This window comes from Paroedura picta, chromosome 8 (genome assembly GCF_049243985.1).
Source record: "Paroedura picta isolate Pp20150507F chromosome 8, Ppicta_v3.0, whole genome shotgun sequence".
NCBI lineage: Eukaryota > Metazoa > Chordata > Lepidosauria > Squamata > Gekkonidae > Paroedura > Paroedura picta.
The window spans coordinates 56,657,177-56,680,499 of NC_135376.1; the positions used below are offsets into that span (position 1 = coordinate 56,657,177).

Below are 23,323 nucleotides of genomic sequence, written 5' to 3' on the forward strand. Positions count from 1 at the left end.
CATCAAAATCACAAGATGTCATAGTCCCATTGTATACGGCACTGGTCAGACCACACCTGGAGTACTGTGTGCAGTTCTGGAGGCCTCACTTCAAGAAGGACGTAGATAAAATTGAAAGGGTACAGAGGAGAGCGACGAAGATGATCTGGGGCCAAGGGACCAAGCCCTATGAAGATAGGTTGAGGGACTTGGGAATGTTCAGCCTGGAGAAAAGGAGGTTGAGAGGGGACATGATAGCCCTCTTTAAGTATTTGAAAGGTTGTCACTTGGAGGAGGGCAGGATGCTGTTTCTGCTGGCTGCAGAGGAGAGGACATGCAGTAATGGGTTTAAACTTCAAGTACAACGATATAGGCTAGATATCAGAAAAAATTTTTCACAGTGAGAGTAATTCAGCAGTGGAATAGGCTGCCTAAGGAGGTGGTGAACTCCCCCTCACTGGCAGTCTTCAAGCAAAGGCTGGACACACTTTTCTTGGATGCTTTAGGATGTTTAGGGCTGATCCTGTGTTGAGCAGGGGGTTGGACTAGATGGCCTGCATGGCCCCTTACAACTCTATGATTCTATGACAGAGACAGAGAAACCTTTACAAGCAGGTTTTTTTACTTTTTTGCCTGGCCCGCAGCATGGAGATGAAAAGCTCTGTTATTAAAAGGTAACCATGTCAACTTTTCTGAGTATTATATAGAATTACACAAATTCATTTGAACTTCATACAGTTCAAAATAACTGATATTCCTGTGCCAAACAGCATTTATGGGATTCAATTATTGCCTTTTTACCCATTTTAAGGGTGTTACGTCTAATTACTAAATTTGCCAGAAGCCAATACTGATTGACTCCTATATCTGCAAAAGTTACAAGGGAACAGAAAGAAAACGCCACTAAGCTTCTCCCATTGTCTCTGGCTAATATAGGCTGTGATGGAGGAAGTCTGGTCTTAAAAAGGTACATTTGGAAGTAAGTGCCAGAGTTTAATGAGACTTCTAAATAAACACACATAGAATTGCAGTCCAGGCCCCGCTTCTGTGCAATTTTAAGGATACTAGAAGTGGTCATATGGTGCATTGAACAGACCTTTTAACTGCTTTGAAACTAGAAGGTTTTAAGAGATAGTGCGGTTTTCGTTAAAAAAAACAAAACAACCACCAATAGTTCATAGCATTGGAAAGAACCAACAGTGTCAATGCCTGCCAAATAAGCCACACTGTGCACTGACGATTTGCTTAAGATTCCAGGACTGCACCTCTTATTCCTACCAAAGTCCCCTTTGACTACTGCAAATTACTTTTTTAAATGTCTAAGGAATGCACTACACATCTGCAACAGTGTGCAGTTTTACTTGTAAGACCAACTGAACCTGCAATGAGACTTAAGGAGTGAATATGCTTAGGAATCTCATTTTTCTCATCTAATTCTTATACCAGTAACTAGGATGGTCTAGACCAGTGGTCCCCAACCTTTTTATCATCAGGGACCACTCAACGCCTTTTACTGAGGCCCGGTGGGGGGGGGGGTAGTTTATTCCTCTACTCTCAACCTAACGCTCTCTGATCGCTATGGTAATGTTTAAACATCCGTTCAAAATAAGATACAGACACGCCACAACAATGAACATAAGGAACATTTTATTTTCATGGAAATTTTAACTCATGACAATGACAAATCAATGGGAACCCTGAGCTTGTTTCTCTGCAACGAGATCGTCCCATCTGGGAGTGATGGGAGACAGTGACACCCAAAGTGTGTTGTAAAGGGCCGGGGGGGGGGGGAGAGAGAAGGCAACCTTCGGGGCTCACCTCCAATTAGTCGAAGGACCACATGTGGTCCGTGGCCCACAGGTTGGGTATTGCTAGTCTAGACAGTGACATGGGAGACTTGGGCTCATGGCCCCACTTTGCCATGGAATCCTGCTGGATGCCCTTGGCCCAGTTCCATACTCTCAGCCTAACTGATCTCACATGGTTTGTAAGGATAAAACAACAGAGAAACCAGATGTAAGCTTCTTTGGGCAGAAAAGCAGGGGGTAAATGGAGTAAACAAACCTAACAAAGAAAAATTAAGACTGAAGCTTTCCTCATCAGTTATTTCCATGTCAGGAACTCACCTTAGAATCAGAGTTGCAAGTTACCTCCAGGGTCATCTAGTCCAACCTTATTTCTATGCAGCAGTTGTCCAATACCCATCAGCAAAAGACCTGCAACTCCTATATGCTCATCTCTACTATCTGAGAAGTATTTGCTTCCCTGCCATATCACCTTGAGAACCCCAAAAGCAGAAGAAATTATAGGAAGGAGAGGGAGAAAATGCCTACGTGCTGGAGATAGACCTAAATATGATGGGGCAATGAATCGATTATGGAATAATTCTTCTGCAGAAATAAAGGAATGGTGTGTACATGCTTAACAGTTGCTGTACAAAGTTTTGGACTCTGATTTTGTTTTGTTGTGCTCACTGTGATAAAGGATCTCCAAACCCTTCCCAGATTTGATTGGTCATGAAACCAAGTGGTCCCTTCTTGCTAGGCAATTATTGTCACTTTATCTACATTTTCTGTGGGTACAATTATTGCCAGTGATGACATTGTGATAAAAGGAATACATGCTAAGGAGTAGGTTTGAATTTGCATGCTGTTACAGCACCTATTTAGGAAACATGGCAGACTGCAAGCTGTAGATGCAAAGCAGGCAGTAAGCCCTACACAGATGGCCTGGAAAGTAGGTAAACTCCATGCAGTGTGGTTAGCATTGTCTGTTGCTTTCCTCATAACGAACCAGTTGCACTAGATAACTACAAGGAAAAATGCATGCTATGATATATAGATCCTACACTACTGTCATCTTCAGAAGTCCTCCTTTCAGGGTCACCATTATGAGAGCAGACAGGTCACAGCTAAGAATAGTCCTCTATCATGGCACCAATATAATGGGATTCACTCCACAGGGAGATTAATTTGTCCCCCTCACTGCCTTCCACCAGCAGATGTATGTATGTGTGTATATATATACGCTTATACATGGATTCATTTTAACATATAATTACAAACACCCCATGGTACCCACAGCTGAGAGTCCCAAGTATCAATTGTAACAAAAATGAGTTGAGTAGCACTAAGAACTAAAGTTTTAGTTCACATTATAGCTATTTTTTTAATGTATGAATCCTTCATTTTCCTTACACAAGCAATCCAATCCAATCACCTTACATATGATGGCTAACTATAGATTTCCCAAGACATCGTTACTCCAGTTCACAGAGCAGTATATGTGTTTGGTTTTGCTCAAAGGGGGGGGGGGGAAGTATCTTGGACAAATACACACACACAATTTGCATAATATTTATTGAGTTTGGATCTATAAACATACGTCTGAACACAGCTATGCCTCATCCACACAGGGAAGAAGAGAAAGAAAGATTTAGATCTACATGGGTCGATGGAGACTTGTTCAGACAAACATAGGCCAAGCATCATCAACGTGTGAAATGGTTCTTAATTTTTCAGCATAACAGGAAGATGGTAGGCACGAGTTTATTTGTTCAAACTTAACTTCGTTCATCTTTTTTAGAGTGCCTATAAAGATAACCAACTGAGAGTAATTTCTGCACACTTCTTGATGCACAGTTCCAAAGTGTCAATGCATTCCAGACAGTGTGATACATAAGCATTATTGTTCACAAGACAATGATTAAAAATAAGGTTCTTCTCTTAGTGCTGTTACATGTTAGAAATGCCTAGAACTTAGTATGGCCACTGAAATGTACCTGGGAGAGAGAAAAATCTTCTAAAATACAGATTTTTCTCTTAAAAATCAATTTCTGGCTTTAGCCTACAATAGTCAATTAACTCTTCCCCTCTCTTGACTTACTGATGTACTTTTTCAAAATATGCCTTTGAAGCTTCTGGACTAGGCTTGATCTGCAAAGGAGAAAAGAAAAGAAACAATTGATAAATGATTTTTAGCAAAGAACTAAATACCTTGAGGGGTTTTTTTAACTAGTTAAATACGGCAAGAGAAATTCTGAATATTTGTCTGCCTTAACACTAATTGATCAAAAATATTTTCTGATAAAAATATTTATCCTCAGTCTAGCTGTGCTTGGGGCTTGTCATATGGCTCACTTGCTTGGCACCCTTTCAGATCACCTTGTGCCCTCAAATGCAAGGAAGATGGCTGACATGTAGCGAAACACTGGCAAGTGTGCACTTGGAAGGGCTCGCTGTACCATGGGCCCTGGTAGCTCAGATTTTCAAGTTAAATGAGAGCAAGGCATTGTGTTGATATGGATGGGGCAGCATAATGCTGCTCCCATACTCTATCCTAAAATATCTGTACACTCACAACTCGCACATATGGGTATGCGCAGGGCAGATGCTCTTGCACAACTGCACCAGTCACCCTTTACCAGTGTAAAACATGAACCACAGCCACTCTCCTTCTAATCTGATCTAAACAAGAGGAAGCTCAGTTCCTTGTGTCATGAATATGTCTAATATTATCAGTTGATTATCCTGATAATTATAATTAATTATAATTAAGTAGGTGGATATCAAAGAGTGCAAACTTAAATGGACTCCGGGGAATGGTAGAGGACAGGAAGGCCTGGAGGATCATTGTCCATGGGGTCGCGATGGGTCGGACACGACTTCGCACATAACAACAACAATAACAACAACATATCAAAGAGCCTCTTGTGGCGCAGAGTGGTAAGGCAGCAGTCTGAAAGCTTTGGCCATGAGGCTGGGAGTTCAATCCCAGCAGCCAGCTCAAGGTTGATTCAGCCTTCCATCCTTCCGAGGTCGGTAAAATGAGTACCCAGCTTGCTGGAGGGTAAACGGTAATGACTGGGGAAGGGAATGGCAAACCACCCTGTATTGAGTCTGCCATGAAAACGCTAGAGGGCGTCACCCCAAAGGTCAGACATGACCCGGTGCTTGAAAAGGGGATACCTTCCTTTACCTAGGTGAATATCTCCCACTGTCTAGAACTGCAGTGGACAACATAGAATCTTGGAGTTGGAAGGGACTGCACAGGCCCCCTACTCAGAGCAGGATCAGTCTAAAGCATCCAGGATAAGCGTGTATCCAACCTTTGCTTAAAGACTGCCGGTGAGGGGAGCTCACCACTTCCTTAGGCAGCCAATTCTACTGCTGAACTCCTCTATGAAAAAAAAGTCATGATAGCTAGCCGGTACCATTCTATGCATAGCTTACAGCCATTACTGTGGGTCCTATCCTCTGCTGCCAAAAGGAACTGGTCCTTTAAGTGACCACCTTTTAAATACTAAAAGAGAATAATCATGTCCCGTCTGTCTCTCAGCCTCCTCTTCTATACACTGAAAAGGCCCATTTACATCCCATTTCTCTTTAGGCAGTCCCAGTTCATATTTCTGAAATTTTAACACCACTTTTAAACTTCAGGAAACCCAGGAAAAACAAGAGCCGTTCTCTTATTGTGAGGATGGGGTGCTTGCCACATCTGAACTGAGGAGCAACATAATAGGGTTAGCAGCAACACACCGTAGGGGAATCTGGAGTCCAGTTTGCTGGGCAGACTTCTCCGTGGGTTTCTACATACTGGAATGCCTTCACCAGGCGAAGCGTTTCTTCTACACTGCGACCAACTGGGAGGTCATTGATACTTAAGTGCTTGATAATTCCACTGGGATCAATGATGAAAAGGCCCCTTTAGAGAAATGAGAGAGTGGATAAGTTTAAGGTGGCTGATGCACAAGAGCTGCATTTTGGCTGCAAACAAAGTTGATCCCTAGCCCCAAAGAGGTACATTTGGCCTCAATGAGGGCCAGGGCCTTTTCTGTTCTGGCCCCTACCCGGTGGAATTAACTCCCAGAAGAGCTGAGGGCCCTGTTGGAACTAGCTCAGTTCCAGATGGCCTGCAGTTATAGAAACCAAATAATAAAATAATAAAATCAATCATCAGCTGTAAAGCTACTCCAAAGTCTTCAAGGGGACATGGATGCAATAAACATATCTGAGGAGCATCACAAATCAGCACCAGGTGTTCTCTACTTTTTGGCAACACATGATACTGTAGGGGGAACAGAGCCCCTACAAAGATCCTTAACTTATATTATTGATTTACATTATTTATAGACCACTTTCTCACTAGGACTCAAAGTGGATTATAGAGTGTAAGTCAAATACAGTCAACAGCATGGGATATCTGATAAAACAGTTATGCAATATTCTCAATGAACAGTTTTCAGTGTAGTCTCACTTTTGCACTGGTTCAGCCAAGTTAATCGTGACAGCAACATCTTTTAAAAGGGAAGTTATTAAAGCTGAAGCAGCTGATCAACAGACTTGCAAGGGCTACCTTCTCATTCCCATCAAGGGTTTTATAAACATTCTGCATGTACAAGAGTCACATGCTTCATCCGTGTCTACAAATAGTACACTTCAACTTGCAGCAGTACCTGAACGCCAGTTTTCTCTTGCTGATTTTGCACGTTACCTGAGAGTTCATGCACTTTTTCTCTGCCAGTGAATTCTGTTCGCTTAAAGTTACTTTAACCTTTGACAGTTAATTGAAACGGGTAAAGTATGATTAATTGCTTTTCAATAGAAGTTAAATGCTAAAATGGGTGTTATCTTGCTTTATCAGATGTAACGCATGTACACTTGTGCCGGTTATCTCTTATCTAGTTAAGAACCAATCACTTATCTAGATAGTAATCTTGATAGAAGAGATTTAGAAAGATGGATATTATTCTATAAATATGCACTATTGTGATGTGATAAGCAAATGAGATTTCTCTGGACATTAGTGGAGATTCCCTGGTGTGTGTAACTTCGACTTGCTGACAGTATCTAAAAGACAAAAACCTGAAACCTGGTTTGCTTTTTAAAATATTACTTGCTATATATACTATGGTTAAGCAATTTTTAGGAACTTTTATATTTTTAGCACTTATTTGTACAGTAACTGTAGGATTAATTCACACAGGCCTGTATTTCTTAATATCTTGTATTAATAAAGAAAGATATTTTTTCAATAAAAGGAAGTCTGGTTTGCTAGTTACCATTCAAAGAACAGCAGTCACATCTTACTTTTTTTTATTATCAGATTTAAAGTTTGATAAATAGTCTTTAATAGATAAATCCTGGATAACTATGTTGCTACATAGTTTGAATAGGCAGAGGCCTTTTAAAAAGTATTTAGTCTATATTCTCTAATTAGTGGGAAATAAAAGCCCTTACAACTCTTACCCAATGCAGACTTCAAAACATGACAGTTGTAGATCATTCCAGTGAAATTTCAAACTTTGGGTAGATTTAAAAGATCAGGTAGATTTAAAAGAGCTACAATTACTAGGAACATTTAGTAACATCCCACAGAAATGATAAAAAATAAGCTGTCACCTTAACGCAATACCAGATGCTTCCAGGAGTACACCGTAATCTCGAGAAATTTGCTTTGTTAAATCTGATAGAAGAGAGATATTCATATGACCCAATCCACCACTCTAATGAAAGGGGGAGGGGGGAAGTGGGAGAGAGACACAAAGACTTTAAGATTCAATCCTGGTTTATTTTTCTTCCCAGTTTTCATGAACATCTAAACATCTAAACACTTGAATCTAGCATCCAGTAATTTTTTGTTATTAGCCAGTTCCTGTTGCATATAAAAAATTTTACATGCTCCCAACAAATTTTAAATGATCACTTACCCAAATAAAATGTTCCATTATTCCATGTTTTGTTAACTACAAAAGGAACCTTATATTGTTTGATACCTAAATTTATAAAGACTATCCATAAATTCCCACCCAATAAATAGGGACCAGCTAAAGTTAAATTCCTGTTCAAAACCAAACTATGAAGGTTGGGTGTGCAATTATTTTATTGTTGTAACATTCTATCATAAAAGATAGGATTAAAATGAGATTCAGACCACTCTGCACTAATTCTATGCTTCTCACCTCTACCCCTCATTTTACTGCGTGAAATGGAAAGATCCACTTGCAAAGCATTGTGAACTGAAAATGGATTTAAAATGCATTATTTGGCATTTGAAAGCAGTGTTAAGTCAGCAACCCTAACAGGTTAGATAACGTTTCAACCATATGTTTGCTACTAACTATACATGTATAAATGTGTTAGCCTGCTTTCCCACTGTTATTAGTAGAGGCAGCTGTATCTCTTGAATTTCACAACATTCCACAGCCAGGAAGACAAACTACCTATCCTTGAAACAAGGCTGTCAAGTTTCATCAAATCTCAGGGACTATTCAGGGTCTTTTCTGAGTGACCTTGGGTAATCACATGCATTCAAATTTGCAAGCACTTTCACAGATGCATAAATTTATCCACATTGGCTTCAAGGATGTTAGAAAATACATAAGTGCCATAAAACTATTTACAGCTGCACACATCAATCAAATCTGATCCATTCCTAGTTTATTCCAAAGCAGAAAGCATTCCGAACTGCTTCAGCACATTTTAGAATTTGACATTGGATCCCTACCCTAAACATTTACATCTCTGGGAATATGAGAAACTGTATCACCTCAAACAGAGGATTTGACATATATCACCTATTGAGGGATAGAGGTGAGAAGCATAGAATTAGTTAAATCAATCTAGCAAAAGCAGACTACATAGGAAGAATTGCCTCCTGTCATTAGGCTTCATGGGCAAAAAGAGTACTATAAAGGGCTTAAACTTTCTCTCTGGACCTGGATTGTATGGAGCTGTCCTCTTTGTAGTATCAGTCCTCAGTGTAGGACTGATCAGCTGGTGAAGGTGAGAAAAAACCCTTCTCCACCTTGGAGGCTAGTCACAGTCCTGATAGCGCTGTTCTCACAGAGCAATCCTGTCAGAGCTTTCTCTGACTGGGAAGGGAAGGTGATTGTAAGTTGCCTAAAGATTCTTTCTGGTGGTGAAAAGAGGGGTATAAAAAACAAATTCTTCATCCTTACTGTGTTTCCATTACCTCATGTGACTCCAGTACCTGCTGTACTGGGTGCAAGCTACCACCTTTCCCTACAGAAACTATTTTGAAAAAGTACATGTTGTAGCTTAATCAGTGTCTCTCTACAAGATCTTGTTGAAAAGCAGCTGGTAGACAAGAATCTTTGGAATATTCATCATGCCAGCATCAAATACACCCAAACTCACCAGTTCTCATTCAACCAACAGGCAAACATACTACGCGTTGTATTTGTACAGCCAGAGACTAAGCAGGAATTATTCTTTATTGTGCTTTTCAGTAGCACTCCCTATGGTAGCAATATGGCTACTACTTAAAGAGCCCTGGCATGTCCTAAGAAATTTCGAATAGTGTCAGAGAGAGTGAATCTGTATCTTCCCAAATTGTGGAAGATATTATACTACAATAGACACCCTTCCCCTCCCACCCCCCATTTCCAGTGTCAGCATAGCTAAGAGCTCAATTTGTACCTTTCGTGGTGTATTGATCCAGGCAAGATGACAAAAATGAGAGTCCACTGATACAGCAACCACCTCACAATTCACATCGCGGAATTCATTTGCTTTATCACTGAAAGCAATGATCTCTGTTGGACAAACGAACGTGCTAATGGAAAGACAACCAGAATGTAAGCAGCAGCCAATCAGCCCTGATTAAAGAATACATAGTTTTGCGCTGCAAATTCACATGGTAACAGAGAAACGGGAAAATTTTGCTTATCTTTACTATAGGGTACTCAAACACAAAATGTTTCGAAACCTTTCAGATTACATAATTAGTACAAAGATCAGGAGGAAAATACAACATTGCCCAAAAAACCCCACATGTTTTACAATCCACACTGAAGAAAAACCGCTGGATCAATGATGAAAACCTCTCTAGCTCCTTGCAGATGGTGTTCTAGATATTTATACTACTGAATCTCATTCTAATAGATGCATCTTCTAAATCTTGATATCAAGGGGTCTCAAATTATATGAAATAAACAGAAGCATGCAGCTCCTATGGAACTACTGTGATCCACGCATCAATTCACCTTTTCCCATTCCTTAAAAAACAGGTTCTTTTTCCTAATCACAGATCACAACAGAATTACAAAGAGGTGACAGAGAGTGGGATCTGATAGACCGACTGCCACTTATTCCACCACACAACAACTTTACACAGCATGGCTTCTTGGCAGTTGGAAGAACTAGAAGGTTGGATAGATGCCACAGACTCAACCATTATGGATTTGCAATACACATAACAAACAAAAATAGTGAACTCTGCCAGCACTAAACCGACATGAAGGCACTTGGGTGTCAATCATACTTCTAGCCCATTTCTAGCAGTGTGATCCTAAACAAAGCTCCATCCTTTTAGTCTATTGACGTAACAGTATAATGCTGCTCACAATGGTGCTGCAAGTTAGTTACAGGCCACTGCTCCACTTTGGTAAGTCAGGCAATGAAAACCAGTAGTAACAAGTTTCCACCACAGTATGCTACTATCAAAGGTGAATAGATTTCAACATAATCAAGCCATTGCCAGTGGCAGAAGGCAAGAATCAGTAGGAATCTCATAATTACAGTTTTGGAAGTTTGCTTACCACCACATATTTGTAAAAATAGGCATTCTGTTGTAGATCATGATCACTGTTTCTTTGACAGTGTTCTTTGTTGTTTCAACGTATTTCCGTTGAATGAAAAATCATCCAGGTTTTGAAAGAACATGTAATGACTTGAGTCCAATGGCATCTTTAAGACCAACCAAGTTTTATTCAAGGTGTGAACTTTCATGTGCATGCACAGTTCCTGAGACATTGGAACAAGAACCATAATACAGATATAAGGAGAGTATAAATTAGTGATAAATTAATAAATAGCATCACAAAGGCATCTACAAATATTCAGTATGATAATGAATATCATTATCATGCTGCATACAGGTGGATGCCTTTGTGATACTGTTTACTATTGTATCTTCTTATAGCTGTACTCTTATGATTCTTGTTCCATTTTCTGAGGAAGTAGACATGCACACGAAAGCTCAGACCTTGAATAAAACTTTGTTGGTCTTAAAGGTGCCATTGGATTCAAATTTCGTTCTGTTACTTTCAGACCTGAATCTTACCTGAATCTGTGTAGTGACTTATTAGCTAGAATTATGGGCCCTGGGTAAGAGTATTATTTTCTTCTCACTCTGAAGGGTTTTCATGGAGAGCAGGAAAGTACTAATGGAGACATATGATCCTCCCTATAACTTGATTTGGCTTGCTAACAATACTTCTATTTCAACATACCTCAGTGAGATCTCATTTTCTTTTTTTAGAAGCCAAACTTCCATGCACCTTGTCCAAGTGAGGGTTTAATGCAAAACACCATCACTTTCCGCTTAGTGCTTATCACTTACACTCAACACAAAGGCAGGGAGAATGAAAGTAGAGAAGTTATTTTTCTGCAGATAAAGCCCCACCCCTGCCTCAACTTATGATAAGTACAGGCCACATCTGTTTAAAAGAGATAAATGTAGCTACTTACAAATCCAATGGGTAGAAGAACAGGACCAGATACTTCCCTTTAAAGTCATCTAAAGTCAGTTCTTTGAACTCTCCATTAACTACAGCTGTGCCTTTAAAATAGGGAGCATGCTGGGTAACAGCAGGAACAAACTTTGAAGTACCTGTGCAAAGTTAAATACCACAGGGGATAATTGTATTGTGGTTCTTGCAATTATGCATAAAATATAACAGCCATTTATGCCCCAAGACAAAAGCAATACATGTAATATGCAACTGGAAGCCTTACCACCCAATAATACATAGAGCAGCAACATACCTAGAGCATAAATATCTCAGGGGCTAGACTGAATGACTTACTGGGTGGGTGGGTAATGTGCCCATTTTACATATTTATGTTTTTATTTATTATAGTAATATAATATTTATACCCAAGGCATCTTACTATACTAGTTTAGTTCCCAGCTAAAACCAAAGAAAAAATAATAAGACGCAAATCCTTTTCTCCGGATTGCTTAGGCTGTGGATTTTCTTTTTCAAAAAGTGCTCACACCCCCTTTTTAATGGAGATTTCCCTATGCTCGAGGGCAGGAGTGTCAGAGTCCATCTGACATGGGAGAGGGGGGGAGACACAAAAGCAAATACGGGTAGGTGAGTACAAACTGGCGGCTTTGTGCCCGTTGGGCGCACTCACTAGTACTGAAGTGGAGGCGAGGAAAAGTTGGTGTAGCCTGGGCTTCACACTTCCTCCAGGCAGCAGGTGCGGCTACTCGCAGGGGCTTTCCGGCAGCCGAGCACGCCCTCCAGGGAAAGGCAACGGGCCGGCCAGCCTGCGGGGGAAAAGAAGGCAGAGACCCGATGGGGAGAGAGGGCCAACAGGCAAAGCGGGCGCTGCAGAGCTCCCTCGCCAGAACAGCCGGCGGCCAATGGAGACAAAGCTCCGCGCAGGATCCCAGAGCCCGCCAGCGGCTCGGGGCTGCCCCATACGCATCCCGCAATCCCTTAAAGAAGCTCCCGGCCCGGGAAATCCCTCCACGTGCTTTCGACAGGTTACTCGTCCAACGTAAAGAGGGGCCCGCAAGGCGTGGGCCACCATTGCGAGAGGGAAAGGCCCCGGGGGTCGAAGCTGATGGGAGCAGCGGGACAAAACGAAGCGGGACGCGACTCCCTTTTCCCCTTCCCCCGCCCCCATGTTCCCCGAGGGGATAGGCTGCAATATATATGCAGAGGCCAGACCGCGTGCCGAAATGGGAAGAGTCTCCGAAGTCCGGGGTAGCGGGGGGCGTGGGAGGTGTGGCCGGACCCGCAGCCGCTTCTGCGGAGCAAGGGCGACAAGAGGGCGCTTCCTCGCGGCCACACTCACCAGGGGCCTCAGTAACCTTCCCAGGGCAGCAGCAGCAGCAGCAGCCATCTTCAGCTCCGGAGACCGCCGGCGAAAGGAAGTAGAACCTCCGCCGGGGCCGGGCACGTGGAGGGGGCGGGCCGCGAAAGGGCATCGCCTCGGGCTGCAGGTTTCTGGGCGACAGAAGCGCCCCAGAGCAACCGGCCTCGAGTGGAGGTTTCTCCCGTCAAGGAAAGGCTTGAGATGAGAACTGGTTTTATTTAACTTCGTGCTTTAGTTTTCCCTCCTTGTTTGCCAGATTGCAGAGAGACAGCCGCAGGAGAGAAATAGCGAGTCTGTTGTGTATGCTTCTAATATTATTAATATTATATTGACTTAAGCAGCGTAAAAGACCGAAGCGCTGATCGTTTCAGTTCAGATCCGCTAGTGCTCGAGTGGTTCGAAATAATCTTTCTAGTCGCTTTGCTAATAACATTAACAAAGTTCGTTCAAAGCCCGCGAGAACAGCAAGTATGATCACATTTTGTGGAAAGTTTAATCTGGTCTGTTGATGGAACAATAATGACAAAAAAAAAACCCTGCAATAAAACTCAAACTCAGCCTAGCTTGGAAGATGGCCTTGCCCTTTACAGTCTGATCCACATCACTTTTTCATTCTGCCATCTTGTATCTATATATTTTATATTCTTTTACTGTTTTGGGGAGTATTTTTATTCATACTGTTTGTGAACGAGCCAGTTTTTGGGAGTGGCGGTATAGAAATGCAATAATAAATAATTAAAATAAATTGTTACATCAAGACTAGAGTACTGTAATGCATAGTCCTCCCTTCGAAGTCTATCCAGGAACTCAAGTTACTACAGAATACAGCATCTTTGTTACTATTCAGCACCAGCTAAAGCATGCATAGAGCCTCTTGTGGCGCAGAGTGTTAAGGCAGCCGTCTGAAAGCTTTGCCCATGAGGTTGGGAGTTCAATCCCAGCAGCCGGCTCAAGGTTGACTCAGCCTTCCATCCTTCCGAGGTCGGTAAAATGAGTACCCAGCTTGCTGGGGGGTAAACGGTAATGACTGGGGAAGGCACTGGCAAACCACCCCGTATTTAGTCTGCCATGAAAACGCTAGAGGGCGTCACCCCAAGGGTCAGACATGACTCAGGGCTTGCACAGGGGATACCTTTACCTTTAAAGCATGCATATAATTCCCATTCTATTGTCACTGTATTGGTTGCTCATCAGTTATTGGACTCAGAGGTCTAAATATGCAAAGAAGGTGCTCCAGGCTGCTTTATAGAATAGAATCGTTTTATTAAGAAACCAACTGTATATAGAAAGATGAGAGAGAGTTCTACACTGCAACTGTTCTGTTGCCTCCATTCTGTTTGTTGGAGAAAGTATGCAAAATGGAGCAGGAAGAGCCAATAAGGATGCCAGAGGAGAATATTTGAAAAATACCAGGAGGTTCCTAATCTAACTGTGCTAAACATACATCTTTGTCAATGTCCCCTGCAGGATATTCTTTTTATGCTTTTGAGTCATGCACACTACAGGCCTTGTATTTTCAAACGAATTTAAGGTAATGGCTATCATACAAAGCCCTCCATGGCTTTGGTCCCTCATATCTATTGGGACCCCTTCAAGGATCACTGCCTTGTCATGGCGAAGAGGCTTGCATAGCTCAATGAAGCTATGAGCTATGTCCTGCAGGGCCACCCAAGATGGACAGGTTATAGCAGAGAGCTCTGACAAAAGGTGATCCACTGGAGAGGGGAATGGCAAACCACTCCAATATCTTTGCCATGAAAACTCTAAGGACAGTTCCAAAACGGCAAAATGATATGACGCCGGAAGATGAGCCCCTCAGGTCAGAAGGTGTCCAATATGCTACTGGGGATGAGCAGACGGCTAGTACGAGTAGCGCCAGAATGAATGAAGCGGCTGGGCCAAAGCCAAAAGGACACTCAGTTGTGGAGGGAACTGGTGGCGAAAAGACAGTCCGATGCTGTAAGGACTTTTATTCCATAGGAACCTGGAACGTCAGATCCATAAATCAAGGCAAGCTGGATGTGGTCAAACAAGAGATGACAAGACTAAACATTGACATTTTAGGAATCAGTGAACTAAAATGGACAGGAATGGGTGAATTTAATTCAGATGACCATCAGGTATACTACTGTGGGCAAGAATCTCTCAGAAGAAATGGAGTAGCCTTCATAATCAATAAAAGAGTAGGAAAAGCAGTATTGGGATACAGTCCCCCAAATGACAGAATGGTCTCAGTTTGAATCCAAGGCAAACCATTCAACATCACAGTAATCCAGGGCAGAGTCTGCACTTACTTTGTTTATTCCATTGTCAATCCTGTTGAATTCAGATCGATTTGAACTTGAGTCTTCCTCCCCCCCCCCATTGAAACAGGAAAGTGTTCTGCACATGGTTAGGGAGGCTCAGAAAGGGGGGGAGGCAAATGGAGACTCTTTCTTTGTTTTCTTGAAGGGGAGAGGATCGAAGAAGTCAGAGGAGGGAGGAAAAAATCATGAGAAGGAAGGACTCCCTGACCACCTCATGAGAAGGAAGGACTCCCTGGTGAAGAGCCTAATGCTGGGAGCAATTGAGGGCAAAAGAAGGAGGAGACAACAGAGAATGAGGTGGCTGGATGGAGTGACTGAAGCAGTCGGTGCAAATTTAAATGGACTCTGGGGAATGGTCGAGGACAGCAAGGCCTGGATGTAAACTGCATGGAGCTTTTATTCCAACTCCAGATCGATTCAGTCCCTGCCCTCTACATAGAATGCGATTTCCGTTTGCATTTTGGGCAATTTAAATTTTCCTTCTGCAGCAAGAAGGATTGATCCAGTGACCCTACCTTTATTGTGTGATAGCTTGGAGTGCTTTTAATGCTCAATATATTTTAAAATCTGGATTGGGAAACTAAGCTCCGTGGTAGAGAACCTCTGATAGGCCACACCTGGTCATGTGACAAGCTTGCCTTAAAGGAGAAGCCCCTAATTTCTCTCAACTTCTGTCGGTCCTGGATTTTTCCTCCCCCCTCTGCCTTTTTCGATCTTCTCCCCCATCCCTCCAAGAAAAGAAAAAGGCTCACTGCCTGGCTCCTCTCCCTCCCCCTTCTGAACTACCCTAACCACGTGTAGAACACTTTCTTGTTTCAAGGGGGGGGGGGGAAGGAAGATCTGAATTCAACAGGATTGACAATGGAATAAAGCAAGTAAGTGCAGACTCTGCCCTGGAGGATCATTGTCCATGGGGTCGCGATGGGTCAGACACGACTTCGCACCTAACAACAACAACAATCTATTGGGATTGTCTCTCTATGCTCTACCACAATAGCTCTCCTCATCTGAATAAGGACTTAAGAGTGCTATGCTGCAAATGTGCAAAATCAACAACTGCCAGTTATGTGTGCATTCTCTGTTGTAGAAAGTCCGGAAGACTTCTGTAATGGCCTATCAATGGTTAATGTCTTGCAGTCTGGGAACCTTTGAGTAATGGGCTGTTCAAGTAGAGTTTTGCGGAGTGTCAGTTAAAAAACGGCAGTTGGGAATTGACAGTTGAAGAGACAGTTAAACACTGACTGTTGACTGGGAAAGGGCTGTAAAGAGGGAATGGATCAATGAGCACCCCCCATTCAAGCCAAAAATGGAAATTGTTTCTAGTTAAGGGAAGTAATCTCTGTCCACTGAAAAAGGAGATGGCTCTTGAATGAGGAGTCCATGTCTGAAGGATGTTGTTGGGAACTGGGTTGTAAGTTCCTGCATTCCAAACCCCAAGTGTCAGTGAAACTCTGAAACCTATGCTTGAGTGTTTCCTGCTAGACTGTGCACAAGCAAGGGCAAAATGAAGTTGTTACAGTAGTTTTGTATTCTTTTTGTTTCTGGCTAAGGAGACATCAGGAAAAAATGGGAACAGAAAAAAAAACAGCTAGTAGCTACTGCGTTCACCAAAGTTCCTTTTGAAGTACAAAAATTAAAGTAAAAACTGCTGCAAAAGGTATGACAGCAAATGCTTTTTCCTTAAAAGGCAGCTATACATTTAAAAATCCGCCCCTCTGCATTACATGAAAAAGACCACATCAGACAACAGAGCAGGGGGAGAAAAAAAACTACTCATGCCAATGGAATAGACTAGTTGACAAACCAAAAAGATTATAGCTTTATGTGCAGAATTCCCCTGATTTTAAAAAATAAGGGCTTAAAAGTGCTTAACTGTGATTGGGATGTATCCTTAGTCTCTAAGTAAGCAAAGCAAGTAATTAGGGAATGCAAGAAGGGCCAGTAGTATGGTGGACTACAATCTGGGATACCAGGAACCCAAACTTCACACTGCTATAAAACTTTGTGGTTGATCCTGGGTCAATCATATCCATTCTCAAACTAATCTACTTCATGGGGATTAAAAAGTAAAGTAATGAAGAGGAGAATCATATATGCCGCCCTGAGGTTATTGAAGGAAGATTGTTAGGAAAATATCTGTACAAAGCACAAGCATTGTATCTGCCACTGCTGGCATGCTTACTACTGCAATACTCCTAAAAAGAGTGTGAAACAAGAAAATCCACCTGCAAACGATTGCTAAAGGACATTGAAAAAATATTACTTAACTTGTGTGAACACAGCTTGAATGTAGGAGTTATTCATAAGGTATGCCACTTTAAAGTTTACCTTACTGAAATGTACTAATGGTCACAGGCAAAGGCAAAGTATGGTATGTATTTATGTGAGCAGCATATGTGCTAAGCACACTGAAACAAGATAGCAGCCACATGGATTGGTTATGTGGATAGGGTACCATATTTACCCAAATGGAAAATGAATGTAAGATGATTCTCACTTTAAAATATTCTATGAAAAACATTTTTATTACTATCTATTGCATACTTGGATGTAACACGAACCCTTCTTTTTCTTGATGGCACACCTGGAACAAATAGCTAGTCTTTCTTCTGAGTAAATACCGTAAGTGTTTTGCTGGTAGCCAGGAAAAGATTTAAATGGAACTTCAGAAAATCAATTAGTTTCATTTGGTCACTTTCTTCTGATTTCCCAGATAGTGACTTGCCTGCAGTCTTTAAAAATCCCTGTCCCCTCATAAGGATATATTCCTCCAACTATTTTGGTGGAGATAAACAACAGAGAGCAGAAAGTTTCAAAAGGGCAAACAACCTATATTGACTGCTGCCCTTTCCTCCTTCCTCTACTACTTCCTTAAACTATGTTTATCAGTAGTGATAAAAGTAAAGTTCTTCATATAGGTAGGAAAAATCATATGTATCACTATAGGATGGGCAAGACTTGTCTTAGCAGGAGTACATGTGAAAAGGATCTGGGGGTCTTAGACAAGACACTGAACATGAGTCAGCAGTGTGACTCAGTAGCTAAAAAGACAAATGGGATTTTGGGGTATATTAAAAGAATGACAAGTGTCCAGTTCACATGAGGTGATCTCATGCCAATGGAGCTTTACTCCACTCTGGTAAGATCTCACTTGGAGTACTGTGTTCAGTTTTGGGCACCACAACTGAAGAAAGATGTAGAGTATGCGCAGAGGAGGGCTATGAATATGGTGAGGGGTTTGGAGGCCAAGTTGCATGAGGGAAGTTTGAGGGATCTTGGTCTGTTTAGCCTGGAGAGAAGCCGACTAAGAGTTGATATGATAACCATCTTCAAATACTTGAAGGGCTGTCACACAGAAGATGGAGCAGAGTTGTTTTCTCTTGCCCCAGAGGGTCGGACCAGAATCAATAGGTTAAAATTAATTCAAAAGAATTTTCAGCTAAACATCTGGAAGAAATTCCTGACAGAGCGGCTAGGTAGTTGTGAGTTCCTGTAGTGTGCAGGGGGTTGGACTAGATGACCCTGGAGATCCCTTCCAACTGTATGATTCTATGTTTCTGGAAACAATTTGAAGTTTTTGAATTGCTAGTAGAATCATTTGGCAGTGGCTGCTTTACATTAATAAAGAACTTCACAGGGGATTTTGGAAATGCATGATGCAGGTGAAACACTGACATGCAGGCCCCACATTTGCACAACTATAAAATGCTAAGCACAAGAGACTGGAATGTTTTAAATAAGACACATTGCCCTATTGCTATTGCTAGGTGGCAGCAGATTCTTTCCATATACACAGAGAACATGCAAGCAGTATATGGTATGCAGGCTGCTTGCCAGATGTTTTGTACGAGGCCAACACACTCCTAACCCATTATTATAACACATCGTGGAATAGTGATGCAATTCTTCAGTTCTGTAGGGCCAGAACCTCATTGCGATCATCACAATGAACTGAATGCTGGGAAATTGTTAATCATTCTGAGGGGCATACTTAAAAATACATTATGAGCTGATGGACACCAGCTACATTTGCAGATTTCATTCTGCAAAGAAAACACAATTTAATCCATTTTCTCAAACATTGGCACGAGCATGGGAGAACTCTGACCACAAATGCAAGATGTATAATGGCGCACCAAGAGTGTCATTTGTTTGTAGTCTTTTCTACGTCAGCAGTAGGAACAAATCTCAAGCCCTGCAGATGTGCTCCTTTGCTCTCCAATGCCCCTCATGACGCTTCAGTCTGGAAAATATCTGCAACAATGGCTGCCAATTTAGTAAATAAAAGAAGGCTTTTTGTACCAGTCCTTCCCCCCACACACATTTTTCAAAATGAAGTTCATCGATGTAAAAAAAACTTAATTTGATTTGAATGAAAGATGAGCCTCTGGATTCTAACAAACATTTTGTGTTGTGCTACGCTCAAGCATATGAAGGCTCTTGAACAGCCTACAAGCTGGGAGCCATCTAACCCTTACAGTAGGTGGCTGTGAAAGAACCAGAGAATAAGGGGAACAGCTTTTATGGGAGGCTCCCCCTACTAAAAGTCCTGAGAAAGGTCTTGTTTTTGATTACCTCTGAACCAGAAACGCTGCCTTAAGAATCAGGATTTTTAGCGCAAAGACAGGAGCTGGTCTGTTGCTGCAGTGCTCACAGCTGCAGCCCTGCAAGCCCACTCAGTCGGTGACTCATCCACTGCAGCGGCTCCTAACACAACCCTCCATTTACCCGTCCTCTTTTCTTATTACGGCAAGGCCAAACCTCGGCTTTTGTAGTGGAAAAAAAGTCTTAGCATTTCATTCACTCCTTCTCCCCTCACAAAGATGGTTACTGGACATTTCCCCTGCCCTTCCACAGCTTGGACTAATCAAAAGTTGTTTTATTAAAACAAAAAACACTATCCTTCCGAAAGGAGACGGTGAAGCAGTTATCTCCCCCCCCCCCCACTCCTACTCAAATCCCCTTTATACTCTTAAAACTGCAGGCTTAATTCCCCTCACCCCTCGTCATCAGTTTCAAATGAAATTACATTGAGCAAGGTGTGTTTTAAAATTTTCTTTTCCAGAAAAACAGTATATTTTAGATACTCACATCCTGCCTTGACAATCAATTCACTTCAGTGAATCAAACCAGATGTACATATGCTTACTGGAAGTAATCGGCAATGGGACCTGCTTCTGAATTTACATACATAGTACTAGGTTACACATTACAATCCTTTTCATTCTGACTTAGGAATCAGTTTCATGGAGTTCATTAGGACTTATTACTGCTTTACAGATATTTACTTAGGCTCATATCCAGCAAAGACCAGCCACCAATTTTATTTAAATTTGTAAGGCATTCTTAATAGCCAGTAAGAAGCATGGAATTGGCGTCCGTTGTGCAGAAGCACAGGTCATAATTTTAAAAATATACAAATTAAAAGGTAGTATGGATCCAATTCAACAGAATGTCGTACACCGACTACCAATTTAATCCTTCCCATGCCACAAAAGCTACTGTAACAAGAACTTTTTTTTTACAACAAAGGAGCAGAAATGTGAAGGAAATTGTATACCTGTGGGATAGGTAGTGAGAATGCACATCTACGTACTTGAACTCTTTTGAATTGGCATACAGGTGGTAACTAAGATGGCCCCAGTGGCCTCAATTGGCTAAGGCTTCTGTATACATATTCAGCTAAGAACGTTTGACATTTCCTTAAGGAACCTACCAATGCAGCTAGCCAGATACAGGCAGCAGCAGCAGTTCTCCAAGACTAAAGGCAAAAGGTTTTCTCCCTAGCCTTAGTAATTTTAAGAGATCCTTCTACAGGTAGCGTTTGCAAGGATTAAACCCAAGACCTTCCGATGCATACCAAGTATGCTGCCACCACTCTGACTATCACTCTGATAAAGATGAAATAATTACTGTGTCCATGTAAACATACCCTTTCAGATAATTAAAGCAAATGTTGACGTGGCATAATTGAATCTGAATGCTGATTTGCATATTCAAGCAGTTTTAGCATTTATGGTACTTGAAAAGAGCCAGAGACAATCAATTAGTTACTTTCTAGCAAAAGGTTTATTGAAAGTAATTAACCAGCCCAGTTATTAAATAGAACAGTTGGGACCTATTCATTTTAACACCAGTGATAGATCCACAAACTTACAGAATAATTTTGTTTTCTTTGAAATAGCTTGCACCATCATCTAGGGGGCTTAAGGCTACTGCTTACATATTCTGGCCAGGGATTTTTTACGCAAAGTATGAAAGAGCCAAGTGGATTTGCCTCCCAGTGCACATGCAAAACAATCAATTCCTCCTCTACTTTTAAATAAAGAATTATACAAATTAGATGTACAAACATATTTACACTGAGGTGGAGGAAGGTGCCTGTGAACCACTCTTTATACAGGATGTGCGTGTGGTAAGTAGGGTCACTAACAAGCTTTAAAAGTATCCTGTCCCCACCCCTTAACAGAACCTTAATGAGTGCAAATGGGCAGCTGAAGTTTTTCATAACATTGATTAATCCACACTTAAAGGCACAGGACATCTTCTCCAGGATACTAATGAGGTAAATAATTTTGAAAAATTGAGCTGCTACTGTATTATACTATAAAAGGGAGGGGGACCTGTTAGTAACAAATGTATTGGGAGGTAGGGTTAAGCCTCCCTACAGCTAAATTAGCTCCTTGAGGAAACAAAATATGCTGTGCATTTTAAAATAAAGATTTCACAACTATGGAGCCATCACAGAAAAGGCTCAGTAATATGGCGCCATATTATATTTTTTGATTTGCTGTGTCAGTTAAGTACAGCCTTTCTATTTCACTTTAAATAATAAAGCCACTAGATGGCACCATGGTACAATTCAAAGTTAACCATGCCTCTTCCTACTATGGGTATTCCTGTGGTCAGTTAAAAGGACTATTATTTAAGTAACATTATTAATCATTCCTGAGAAATGACAGAAATTCTAGACATCTTTCCAGACATGCAAGTATCTGAATCATAGTTCTCATAACCATTTTTTCGGTCTCAGTGGTTTACTGTAAACAAATTTAATTAAATCCAAGGAAAAGCCGGTCAGCTTGGGGACACAGCCAAGGGCCAGTTCAAATGTGGAGGCCTCTGATAATTGCTTCCATGTGACCTTGCAATAGTTGTAACTTTTGAAAGCTGTTTTCTATGTGATTCAGCCAGATTTGTGGAGGGTTCCCACACCACTGCTGGGATTATGTAACACTTGCATTTGGAGTTCACGTGGAAAGCTTCTTACTGAATTGTCATAGACAAAAAAGAGATGTTACAGCAGTAGTAACATGTGTAAAGGTAAATCAAGTAGTGCCTTGGTAGTAATCTGCCAGGCTTAAGCCACAGTTTTAAAAGTCTTAAATACTGTAGTGCAGTCCCTCCACTGTAAAAAGCAGTTTGATTTAGGTCTGATTACATACCTGTTGCAAAATCATTCTTAGCCAAGTTGGAACAGGGTTGTTTGATTTTAATAAAATCAGGATTTTTCCGTAAATTACAAAGCAAAAGATAGACTCCTAAATTTCTACCAGTGCACCTCAAGGCATGTTTATCATAGGCATTTGGGATGTGCAAATTACCTTCATACGTTAGAGAAAATACATGGCCATTCATGATAGAATATCAGGGAGTTCCTACTTTTATGTAATGTGTAATTCTAATTATGTGTAATTCTATACCCTTGGCTATAGAACTGAAAATGTTTACTCCTGAATATTTCCATGAAATATGCAGCCCAAGTATATGCATGATTACTCAGGATAATTCTCATTACTCACTGGAACTTATTCAATTGTATCCCTCATCTTAATGGGAATGTTCTGACTAGAAGGGTCAGGTCCAGATTGAGAAATACCTCCATAACCCTTCATCACCTGAGAAAAGGTACTTTTTCAATGTACTTTAGAAATAGATTTTCCTGTTTTGCACAGGAAAATCCATCTGCAAAAGCACACTGAAAGTGCATTATCCAATGTGTTAGGATGGGCCTTGAGGAGATGGTGGGGCGGAGCTGAGGAAGGACTTCAGTGGAGTATAATATTATACAATCCATCTTCCAAAACAGCTGGTTTCTCAAAGTGAACAGCTCTGTCTACTGACTACTTTGCCCCTAACATCTCTTTAATGTCCCCACTTCCAATCATTTTGCAGCTCAAGGCT

The 23,323-nt window shown here is 41.4% G+C and overlaps 1 protein-coding gene across 1 annotated transcript; it reads right to left on the reverse strand.

Annotated features, from left to right (window-relative positions):
- Positions 1 to 3,321: 3,321 nt before the first annotated feature.
- On the reverse strand, positions 3,322 to 12,955 carry PRDX3 (peroxiredoxin 3). The gene is made up of 7 exons (XM_077349912.1): positions 12,813 to 12,955; positions 12,144 to 12,279; positions 11,472 to 11,613; positions 9,420 to 9,555; positions 7,380 to 7,483; positions 5,517 to 5,682; positions 3,322 to 3,914 (listed from the first exon to the last, which is right to left on the reverse strand). Exons 1-7 carry the CDS (start codon positions 12,858 to 12,860, stop codon positions 3,861 to 3,863), a joined length of 786 nt encoding a protein of 261 aa, XP_077206027.1. The 5' UTR covers positions 12,861 to 12,955; the 3' UTR covers positions 3,322 to 3,860.
- Positions 12,956 to 23,323: the final 10,368 nt, after the last annotated feature.

What these genes read in the sequence shown, in the direction of transcription:
- PRDX3 (XM_077349912.1), bottom strand. Translation starts at nt 12,860, where the DNA reads ATGGCTGCTGCTGCTGCTGCTGCCCTGGGAAGGTTACTGAGGCCCCTG. An exon ending in GAAGGTTACTGAGGCCCCTG is followed by an intron (nt 12,280 to 12,812) that starts GTGAGTGTGGCC and finishes TTTCCCCCGCAG; the next exon opens with GCTGGCCGGCCCGTTGCCTT. An exon ending in TCGCCTCCACTTCAGTACTA is followed by an intron (nt 11,614 to 12,143) that starts GTGAGTGCGCCC and finishes AACTTTGCACAG; the next exon opens with GTACTTCAAAGTTTGTTCCT.